This window comes from Pleurodeles waltl, chromosome 3_1 (assembly GCF_031143425.1).
Source record: "Pleurodeles waltl isolate 20211129_DDA chromosome 3_1, aPleWal1.hap1.20221129, whole genome shotgun sequence".
NCBI lineage: Eukaryota > Metazoa > Chordata > Amphibia > Caudata > Salamandridae > Pleurodeles > Pleurodeles waltl.
The window spans coordinates 1,836,149,096-1,836,161,479 of NC_090440.1; the positions used below are offsets into that span (position 1 = coordinate 1,836,149,096).

General features: G+C 42.2%; 1 protein-coding gene across 1 annotated transcript in view; it reads right to left on the bottom strand.

The window, feature by feature from the left end:
• The window catches only part of ANKAR (ankyrin and armadillo repeat containing), a 723,226-nt gene that overhangs the window by 464,548 nt on the left and 246,294 nt on the right, over positions 1 to 12,384 (bottom strand). Inside the window, exon 8 of the mRNA XM_069225913.1 lies at positions 2,654 to 2,698. Within this exon, the coding sequence (XP_069082014.1) occupies positions 2,654 to 2,698 (45 nt within the window). The remainder of the gene's footprint in view (positions 1 to 2,653; positions 2,699 to 12,384) is intronic.

A 12,384-nucleotide genomic window follows, 5' to 3' on the forward strand; every position in this document is an offset into this window, starting at 1 on the left:
GGTGATAATTTTGTATAAGGTTCTTTGCTTTATGGTACAAAGTGAGAGGTTAAGGATATGCTGCGAGGGTGCATATGTTTCTTAAATTGTCGGCGTTCATCTTTATATGTCCAATGTAAGCCAATACAATTTGGGCCTGGTTTAGATCTTGAAGGTGTACCGGCGGCGGCGGACCCGGGAACACCGTTAGGTCGACGGTGCTCCGCCCACAGTAGTCAGATATTACTGCTCTGCAATCAGTGGACTGGCGACGGATTGCTGATGGAGGGAAACGGCGGTGGGACACAATGGACATTGTACAATGGCAGGGACTATAGAATAGAGTTGAGTGACACGCACACACTGTACCTTAGCCATATGTGTCCCCCTGCACTACACACTACACAACACACCATCATCCATTACAAGTGCAACATAACACAACACATAAATGCCGAAAACACACATTGACATACATCCATGACACAACACACACAAACAATTGACACTGCACCCACACATGACACAACTACAACAACCAACACAACTACACACACAGCTACACAAACCCATTCACACAAGCACAACTACACACATCACAACAACGTCTGCCACACAACAGCAACACTCACCTGAATGGGTCACATGGCAACAGAACATACACAACAACATCAATCTCACATGCAAGTAACACATATGCAGACACAACCACATCACCCACTCCAGCTCAACCAGCCAGTCCTCAAACACACTCATACATACTTACTCACATACACAAACCTACTGGTACAGGTCCCTTGCAGTGCGCACACATGGACACCGTTGTCCAGTTTGAGTGTACCATCACTGTGGTGCCAGTATTCATTTGGCAGCGAATATTGACACCACAATGACATATGCGTATGTGTGCAATATACGTGTTGTGCCAGTGTGTCCCCAGCCATGTGTGACACAATTGTCTCCCCGACATATGCATACCACAGTGCTAAAAAAGAAAATCACTGTGACATGTATATGCCTGCAGAGGTCCCGACCTCCCATGCAGTGCCCACCCAACATACCCTGGCAATGTGGCATCCCTACCTTCTAGTTCGGCAAGGGGCAGGGGTTCATGTTTTCTCTGTGAGTCGGTCACAGCAGCGACAGCGGGTGTTTTCCTGTCGGGTTCAGTCGAAAACAGAAGTGGAATTGGGACCAAAGGTGAGTTTTCACCTCTTTCCCCCACCAATATGACAACTCAGAAGTGGATGTCAGACAGCCACTGTTTTCTTACCAGTAAGGCACATCCAAATCTGCACGGCAGAAAGGATGGCTGGGGTCCGGCTGGCTTCTACTTTTCCCTCTCCTGGTGTTGAAGCAGGTGGTGTTTCTTGGCAGAGACAATGGTTTTAATGCAGGTTTTTGGCTATGGGACCGACTGTCATCATCTAAATATTGCAGGCGGACCGTCACAGCTGCGGATGGGTTTTCAGTCAAAAACTCAATGGTGGGACCGTTACCGCCAACATCTAAATCAGGCCCTTTGTTTTTACAAAAAAAGAAAATGTAATATACAAATAGCGATCACTGGAAAAGCCTCCTTCAGCCATTGTGGTGTTGGGGTGCCACTCATGTTCGAGTTCAGATCACATTTAGTACACTCAGACTGAGCAGTGGGATTGCCCCGTTTAGCAACTGGCTTGCTGCCACCTCTTTTGTTCAGTCCATGACAATTATTAGGAGCTTCAATTCTTTTCATTTTCACTGACAGCATTTATCTCCTACATTTCAGTCTGCATTCTGAAGTGATGAGGAGTTGCCTTTAATTATTTTCTCCAGTTGTAGAAATTATCTGAATGCAGCCTTTGTATTGCTTATGAGTCTCGTGAAAGCTATCCATTTATTACCTATGTATTGTTCATATAAATCTATTTGTCCCAGTTCATTTTGCATGGACATCTCAAAACCTCAGAAGTTACTGATAAAGGATTATGCAGAGAATTTCACATTTAATGCTGGAATGCACTGATAAAACGTTTTGTGTAGAAAGTGGCAAGTTTTTGAATGAACTAACTGGTGGAGACCAAACACCAGAATTGCACAAAGTATTAAGACAGTTTAGAAAAAATCTTCAAGCATAACATTAGGACCATCTCTCATATCCTTGATTTAAGTGTTTACAGCTGACATGTTTTGGATGTTTAAATGCAAGTGAACGTTGTTCAGTCTTGGGGCTAAATCAAACTTACAATCTGACTCTATCTCAGAATTTGCTGACAGGTCCACCTCTGTTCAGGCGTGGAGGGAATAACTTGTCTAGAAGGTAAAAAGTAGTTTTCTGTATTTTTGTTCTTTGCGCAAGACACTGTCCTGAGCACTGAATACATGTTGCAAAACATCTAAGGTCCGGATAAAAAGTACACACAAATATTGAGCCTTGTTACTTAATGTCAGTTACTATTATTGGCAGACAGTGTTTTAGATACAAGTCACATTTAATTAGGAAACAGAAATTCCTCGTTTTTAAAATTGTCCATTTTTAAAGTAATACATTGCACAGAATTCTGCATGATGCTTGAACCATACGAGTAGTTGGCGGACCTAAAGAGAAAATACATCAATCTGCAGTAATCTGATAAAAGTATGTAGTTTTAGAATACAAAATGTAAATGCATTTGTTCTGAACTCAACTCACCGAGTATTTCCATTGACCTTGACTTGTCCTCTGCAGAACGTTTTCCTGAAAACAAACATACAATACTGTCTCAACTTTATGTTCAACAAAAGCTTAGAAAGTTATTCTTCCCCTCTCCAGTAATGACAATAGGCACCGTATATTTGGGGTTATAAAGTTATTAAAAACATCTTTGGGCCTCAAATGTCTGGGGGGGGGGGATGGGGGCGAAAAGATTGTCGCACATGGTGCCACCAGCTCTAAAGCCAGCCTTGCCGGTATTACGATACGCAGAGGAGGTTCTGGGATCTCTCTGCAATGCAACCTTGTGATTTGCCAACACCAATCCTAATGCCAGAAATATGACCATGAAACTACTTTATTTCACCCCACAAAGGTTTCATTTGAGTGCAGCTCCATTGCATATGAAGAAAATCAGCTGGGTCAGTGACACATTTCCGACAAATCGGAAGCTTTGTAGAGGCAATTTATAAGTGCAGTAATACAAGCCCGCAGGCCACAAAGTGAAAGTGGTTGGATGTAAGCGAGCTAGATTTCAAATTATAATATTTTGCTTTACAAGTGCAATACATAAATTAATAGTTCACAGACAGGGTCTAAGATAAAGTTACTGACAGTTTGGTCAGGGTTGTTCACCTCATGTAATGATTACAAAATGAGGTGCAAAACTCTTCTGGCACCCTTGTGTCCTCCGCTTCTACATCACACTGTCACAAAGAACACCGTGCCTGGATAGCCAAATCACACAGGAGATGAAGGGTCTGCTTCCCTAAGAACTCTAGATGCACCATTTGTCATAGAGTTTGAAAAGAGATATAATCCCCAGTTTGTGCAGCACCCAGATAAATCTATAATAATTCCCACAACATTTAGTAGAGAACCCAGAGAATCTAAGCAGGCATGACTTGCATGCATTGAACAAGTCTTCCTAGTCTATAACATACTGACAAATGTCAAATATTTGGGATAAGTACTCATTCCTCACATTTACATAGCGATGAACACCAGAATTCACCATCAATGACAAAAGTACTACCCTCCAACGTTCCTACATTTCTACCAATAACAAAGGTATTACAGGGGAGGGCCAATACTAGATCCAAGGGAAGCCAAAGTGACCTGCACACAGGGAATAGCTATGTATTTGTGCCCAGGTTTGACCAACAACAAGGAAAGCCTACCATCCTCAGACAGTTCAGAAAACTAGAGGCCAGTGGAATCCAGGGAATTGTGGCTTACATGAACACCCTCATCTCTTTTACCCAGAAGTTCCTGCAAATGTCACAGTATAGATACAATCCCTCTTTCCTCACAATTCCCATTTGGGACTGCCTGCAGAACCTTGGCTTTGGTTGAGCTAACAAGTATGATTATCTATCAACCCTAGACATTTCTCATAACTAAGGACTCAGAGGAATCTAGTTAGTTACGGCTTAAGTAACTTCCACCACATTTTCCTACAAAGAATGCCCTGCAAATGTCAAATCATATCTACAAAAATACAATTTCCTCATATTTAGTTGCACCAAAACACACACATTTAAGATTAAAAGCAAATGCCAGCTATGTTTTATTTCCATACTTATCCAGATAAAACGAGCATTTAATATGTTTGAGCGGACCTCTCAGGCCAGGAAAGGGCCCAAAACTGTGATCATGTGATGGATGAGGATTTTCCAGCATTTGCCATTGGTGAATTTCTGTCACATAAATGTGAGCGTAATTTGATTCTTTACACATCATTTGATAATTGCAGGGATTTCTGGATAAGGAATATGGTGAATTCCATGCATGGCACACCAAATTGGATTCCTCTGAGTTCCTATTTTCAAAAATGTTTGGTAGGCTTTCTTTGGAACCCGCCAGCCTCAGGCAAAAGTACTGAATCCATGCAACAGTTAAAAAGACAGTCATCCTCCAGCATCTCTGACGTCCTTGTCATAGTCGAGGTGTTAGGCCTTTCACGTCTCATACAACAGGTAGGGTACCATATTGAGTAGGAGAAGTGTGGAAATACAAGACAATACACTATTTGCTATTGCCTATCACATTTCACCACATCCTGTCTTCCTATTATAAATGAAAAGGCTAGGATAAACCAAAATTTGGAATGGTACAAACAGTACCCAAACTTAAATTCAGATTCTTGAGTACATTTCAAGAATAAATTGTTCTTGAGCCACTGGCAATCTTTATTCAACCCGCTGCAGATATTAAAGGGATCAATAACCCAAGCAGAACAGCATAAGGCCTTTTCTTATGTGGACGACATTTTGGTAACTCTGCCAGATTTCGAAAACCCCGTTCCACTTCTTACTAAGCTCATATATCACTTCTCAGAATACTTGGGCTATCAAACTAATTTGGGAAAATGCAAAGCCATGCCAATGATTAGCTCTACCATTGCTGGGCTATTGGATCTGCCATGCCCTTGGATCAAGCCTTTTCCGGAGGAAAGAGTCTAAATTGAAATGTCTACTGCACAGAAGTCTTGACAATATGCTGGACGACAATCTAAATCCCGAAGTGGACAGAATAAAAACTGACTTGACTAAGTTGTCAACCCTCAACTTGTCAACATGGGGGAGGGCACAAGTGATAATGTCTTACATACATCTTCATGATTTTTCCCTTGAAGGTTCCCATAAAAATGACCAGGGAGGTGACCAAATTGCTGAAATTTATTGTCTGTGGTTGAAGGAAGCCACAAATAAAAATGGCCAAACTACACGTATCCACGGAGTTTCGGGTTCGAGATAACCACACTTAGAGACATTGCAGTTATTGATTCAGAAAGTGTAGAAATGTTTCCTTCTACATGAGACCCTCGAAACTAGAGAAAGCACTTCTGTATAGGACGGGTGGTTTCAGGACAATTGATGCGAAGGACAAAGTGAAATTTATCAACATTTACCCTATATTACACGCCATGTAGTATGCTTGGTAAAAAGCCGATAACATGTTAAAAGTGGATGAAAGAATACATATGAGGAATCACCCTGGGGCAATGGTAGGGTGCAAATGATTCAGAACCAATAAGGCCATATTGTAAATGCTATAGACATGGGGACTCATAAAGAAGTAGTCTCAGAGCTCTACAGAATCTGGACAAACTGTGCCCTTTCAACCCCAGCAGCTTGACATCTAAAACAATGATGGTAACAGAGTATGTTGGACTTTTCCCTCTTTGCAGGGTCACCCCCAAGCCTTCACCACCCCTATTTGTTTTTGTTGGCCTTAAGACTCTGTGCACTTTTCCACTGTTAACCATTGCTAAGGTGCTTGTGCTCACTACCTAAAACATGGTAAATTTGTCTTATATCGAAATGGCTTATTTAATCTATTTATAAGTCCCTAGGAAAGTGGTATACCATACACCCCTGGCCTGTAAATTAAATGCTACGAGTGGGCCTGCAGCACTTATCGTGCCACCCACTCAAGAAGCCCCTTAAATATGTTCCATGTCCGCAACTGAAGCATGGTTGCAGTTTCAAACTGCCAATTCGACTTGGCAAAATATCCCCTTGCCAAGCCTTAAATTCCACTTCTATTACATATAAGTCACACCGAAGGTATGCCCTGGCCAGCCCATAGGGCAAGGTGCGTTATAATTAAAAGGTTGGACATGTACATTTAGGTTTTACATGTCCTGGTAGTGAAAAACTGCAAAATGTGTTCTTCACTACTGTGAGGCCAGGGCCACTGGAATTATGTTATTGTGCGGCTTTGGCGGTTTTCGCATAGTTATAGATTTGCCGCTTTTGCCACATAATCCATCATCTGCAGATTCAAACAAAAAAAATAGTTCCTTGCTCAAACGGTTCAAAAGTTACTAAAAATGTCGCAACAGTGGTTGCCGTGCAGTGAAAGCCTCTTTGCAAAGCTGGACAAGTCACCGTTCTGTTTCTTATAGATATATTTGGTTGTTAATCTGGTGCTAATGAGGTGCAACCAGTGCCCAGAAAGTGTTACCAAGTTTAAAAATGATTAACTAATGAATTAATACTGTTGCAAAATGTGCCGCAATATGCCACATAATGTGCCTTTTCTTGCTGCATAATTTACTCAATCCTGCTGCATAATGTGGCCTCTCCAGCTGCATAATTCTAGTGGCCCCGTGTGAGGCTTACCTCTCCAATAGGATAACTTTGGCTTGCCTTATTACATCTAATAAGTGTAACCTGTGATTAGCAGCAAGTGAGACTTTCATGTTTGGTATCTGAGTACCTGTAATTGAAAATCCTCATTAATGGTAAAGTCAGATTTTAAGTCACTATTTTGAAAATGGCACTTGTGGGAAAGTTGACATTTTCCTGCTCTATTTGGTTGGTGCCTGTTCCTGGCTCACATGACTGGGTCTAGGTGACAGCTGGACTTTGTTTATTCCTCCCAGACAGCCATACAATAGAGGCATGAGATGTGCCTGGATGGGCAATCACTAGCAGGACGGGGGCAGAGCTGAGCACAGTCCCACTTGAAAAGCAATAATCAGTGCCCTGCCGTCATACAAACAACTTCGCACCACTTCATTCCTTAGGCAGCCAGCCTGGAGCCAGGGGAGGCAGAAAATTCCAAGACTTCAATGGAAGATCTCTATGAACTTCTCCTAATTCAGATATAAAAATAATACCCACAGACCCATTCATCAGTACACTTTCTAGACCTGCGGAAGGACTCTCAGAGGAATGCCTGTTGTTGTGCCCTGCTGTGTACTTCTGAGGACTGCTTTGCTGCACCTGGAAGAACTGCTATGCTTGCCTTGGACCCTGATAGCCATGGCATATTGCTTGAGCCATGTTCCACTTTTTGAACCTATGACTAATAAAGTGACATCAAGGGCAAGTTGGCTGGACTCATGGCAGGGACAGAAAAGGCTCTAACCATCTTGAACCCACACCTGGACACAGCCAGAGTGAGTTATAACCCCCCAAGTGGTGCCCCTCCATTCCTGGACCTTTGTGGTTGTAATAAATGTGCCCAGATAGCCAAAATCCAAAACTTGGGACTTAGAACAATTTTGGCTAAAAACGTCTCTGAGAACTGAGAGGAGACTGGGACCAACCTGCTGGTCTCTCCGCTTAAGTGGCATTGCCTGTTGGCCTGAATATGAGCAGGCTCCTGCTAGGTTCTTTCCTAGAGAAGCAAATCATGTTCTGCGGTCTTTCGCAGAAGTGGTATCGGCCTCGTAAAGCCCTAGTCACTACAGCCACCAGCCTCATCCCACTGGACATTTTCTACTTACACAAAAGAGAATACGTCTGAACGTGGAAATCTTTGCTGCAACTTCTTCCAGCACCTCCCTTAGGATGAAGTACCTCTTCGAACACTTTTTGCAGTCTTGACCTGCTGAACGTCTGCCCTCTCTGACACTATTACATGAACTTTCTTCTAAGTCCAAAGGTAGGTGCTGACAGGGCCCAATCTACTTCTTGTATTCGACTAGCACTCAATCACGGTTAGTTATATTTTTTCAGCTTTGACCCAGTCTTGCGTGACTAGATGTACACGGTTGGTGCTTTGATCTTTTAGGTGCTAGTTTTTACCTTCAACTTAAATTTAGTCTATTTTTCTAAATTGGTGTGGGATTTTTATTGTGTTGTGTTTTTACTTTAAACTGCTTATGTGTTGCATAAATACTTTACATATTGCCCCTAAGTTAAGCCTGATTGCTTTTGTGGCAAGCTACCAGAGGGTTAAGAACAGGTTGATTTAATGACTTTTGTGGTTCACCCTGTCAGGGTTTGTGGCTGTTGCTTAAGCAGGGTTAATACTCCATTTAACCAACAACCCAATTTCTCAGACAGTGCAAGTGGACTACACTGACGAAGACAGGCTTGAGCTTCATTCGACACATGATAAATATCTACAATAAGCCAGTTGAAATTTGAATATTACAACATTTTACATAGATGGCACTGGTTGTCAAAAGAATTGGGGGCTGCAGGATTGTTTCCTAGGACAGATCACTGGAAATGTGGCCAGCTGAACAGCAATATAGTGCATACAGTCTGGGAGTGCCAGCTATTAGAATACCACTGGGTAGAGATCTAGATGACAGGCATAATATCTATAGCATGGGTATGAACATGCCACGTAACACTGTTACATGATACTTCAATGTACCCAGAGATCATGCACTAACAACTGTGACAGCGGTTGATAAGCTTTGTATATTCAGGTGATGGAGAATCAATATACATGTGATGAAGAAATATTTCACATAGCTTCATTTGAAAACAAAATTTATCACACAAATAACCAAAATAGACAAGTTCAAGAGGATTTGGGGTGGCCTTTCTCAAAGAAAAGTGGGGAGCAAAGGGTAAAGAGTACAACAGCCCATGGACACTAAAAGATGAAGGAAGTAAATTACATTTATGCTAGCTGTGAGACAAACGTGGGAAGGGAAAGGGAGTGAAGGTCAGAAATACCAACAATGAGCACCATCTGTAGTAACCCAGATGAGTAACTCTCACTTTTATTTCTGGTATCAACGAAGTTCGGGACTGCATAAGATCTTGGCAGTCGCACTGCTAAGCCACGTCGGTGGAGGACTCAAGAAAACTGCCAAGTTGACAGTCTTCCATCCGCCATATTTATATATATTGCAGCTGAGCCAAAGATCACCTAGGCGGTGTGCTACCCCTAGCTGTCAAGCAGGCGGGTTCCCGTTGGCCGTATTTAGATGTTACAGTTAGACAAGTGGTGTACTGGCTACTGGCGGTAGTTTGCTGAAGGAGGGAGGATATCACTGGACCCAATATACATTGGACAATGCCAATGACCATGGAAAAGAGGTAAGTCACAAACACACACTCTACCCTTCACATATGTGTCCCCCTGCATCACAAACAACAGCACACCACATACACACCATTATCCATTGCCATTACACCACAACACAACACCTACATGCGGCAAACAAACATGTACATCCATCACACAACATACACACACTAGTGCCACTGCACCCACACACAACACAACCACAACAACCATCACACCAATCTACACAAACACAACTACACACATCACAACAGCGACCGCCACACAACAACATGCACCTGAATTCTGCACGCAGCAACACAACACAAAATACACAACAACATCTACACCATATGCAAGTGGCACACATACTAATACAACCACATCACCCACTACTCCTCTCTCCACCTCACCCAGCATTGCACATACAAATACATGTACTGACTCACACACACAGGTCAAGCACAACATGACGGGTACATATCTCCTTGCAGTGTGCATACATCGGCACAGTTGACAGGTGTGAATGTACCACCATTGTGGTGGCAGCATTCATTTGGCAATGAATACTGACGCCATAATGGCGGTTGTGTATGTGTTTGGTATGTGTTGTGTACCAGTGTGTCCCCAGCCATGTCTGGCCCACCCGTGTTACAGACATGTGCATGTCACAGTAATTAAAAAACAAATTCTGTGACATGTACATGTCTACAGTGGTCCTGTGCACATGTGCAGTGACCTCCCTCCCCCATAGTATACAGCCAATGCTGTTTGTCTATCTTCATGTCCAGCAACAGGGGTTGGAGGGATTGTATTTTCTCTGGGGTCCCGTACCAGCTGTGACGGAGAGTCTTGTCCAGTCATGTCCAGCTGGAAACAGATCTTGAATCGGGAGAAAAGGTGAGTTTTCACCCTCTTTTCCCTCAATCTGCCAAGTCAGAAATGCAGGTCGGACCATCACTTTTTCCTTGGCAGTATGGCACAATCTGCTCGGCGGTAAGTGTGGCGGAAGTCCCACCGTCAGCTACTCTTTTCTATTGCGCCGTGGCAGTACATGGAATTCCTTGGCGAAGTCAGTGGGACTTGGGCGGGTTAAAGTCTATGGGACCGCCAAGATCTAAATTCGGCAGGCGGACCATCATGGCGGCAGGTGGATTTTCCATCAGAAAACTGACAGCAGGACCATTACCACCAACATCTAAATCAGGCCCTTTTTTCAGTAAAATTATTATTATACTTTTTTGAAATGCTGTATTGTGGACCCAAATGAGCCTATCAAGGTTAATTCTTAAGTCGTTAACTCTATTTTTCAATTTTTGGAATGTACTGTGTACAAGAAAAGTGACAGGGGGGCAAAGGAGGAAATGGCGGGACAGATGTTATAACGGCAGTTCTATTTCTTGCTGACGTTTCTCAATATGTGATCACCATAACAACTAAAAGAAACTATTAAAAAGAAAATGACAGAGCAGGGCACAAAAAAAATATTTGATTTCCATAGCTATTTTTCATGGTACCTGTCGACTTCATTCCTCATTGACAAACGATTTGCTTGCGGACTTCTGTGGTAGCCAAAAGCATGGGACTATTCAATAATATGGGCAGGCGATTTTAACATTGTGAAATGTCGATTCAGTGGGGAGTGTATCTGTGGGTTTTCTAACCTACAGGGGAATTATAGTTGCCACATTTTACATACTCCATATGGCGAAGCAATAAATAAACTGATTCTGTCTTATAGCTTGATTGACACTTCAGATGTGTTGAACACAAATGTTAATAGACTTCCCACATTTACAGGGCATGGTAGAGGTAGAACAATTGATTTTGTGTTGATATCTATTGATCTGGTGTATCATTTGAGGTATTTTAAAGTGCACTATCTACTGTTTAGTGATCACAATCCGATTTAAACTGTTTTTATGCTTAATAATTGGGCAACACGTACAGGACCTACTTGTCCCCCCATAGGCTATAAAAAAACAATGGGGTCCGTTTAAAATGGAATAATGGTAACCCGGATAATTTTCTTACTAACTTAATTGTTAATCTGGAGACTGATTTCTATTGTTGTTTGACTCCTGAAAGATCCCCAGACGATATCCTTATGAGCTTTTAACAATAGCTAAACAACTGACAAAAAAAAGGCTAAATGAGTGCCCATTGAAAACTTAGTTTAATCATGAGTGCACTAATGCGATTGAAGCACTTAAAAGGGCAACTGCCCAGGTTCCACATAATCAAGAGATTATAACTAGTTCCAGAAGGGCTTATACGCAGGCTTTATTAAAAAGGAAGCATGAGTTGAGGATTAAAGCATGGGAATATCTGAGCAAAGCAGCCAAATTAAAAGATGGCAAACGTTTTTGGGAAATTGTTAATCGTCCATTTCTAAAAAATGATTTGAACCAAGGAATCGAGTGTCACATCTGCAGTTAGGAATGGACTGATCATTTTTCCAATATCTTCAAATCTGAGGAGACTTCTATAATTCAGCGGGAAGCTTTACCCTTGCCATGTAATTTACCAGGGGTAGAAATGTTAGCTGACCTTATTAATTTACCCTCTATAATTAATGCAATTCAAAGTGCAGCACATAATAAGGCTCCAGGTCCAGATGGGATTCTAATCAACTTGTAGAAACACAATGTTAATTTTTGGGCTCCCCTGTTGACTAATGTCCTCAGAGCCGCGGCTAAAGGCTACCTTAGAGACTCATGGAAAGAGGCAATCATTGTTCCAATTTTAAAAAAAGGAGATTGAAGTCTGCCCACATGCTATCGTCCGATCTCCTTGCTACATTCCACACTAAAGATTCTTGGTCGGGTAATTCTAGATAAATTGGAAACTTGGGTGGAGGACACAGCCTTTTTTTCACCCATGCAGTATAGTTTTAGACCCAGTGTAGAGACAGTAAAACAGTCCTTAATCTTATCCCTTATATGGGGGAAGTATGTAAAAGCCAA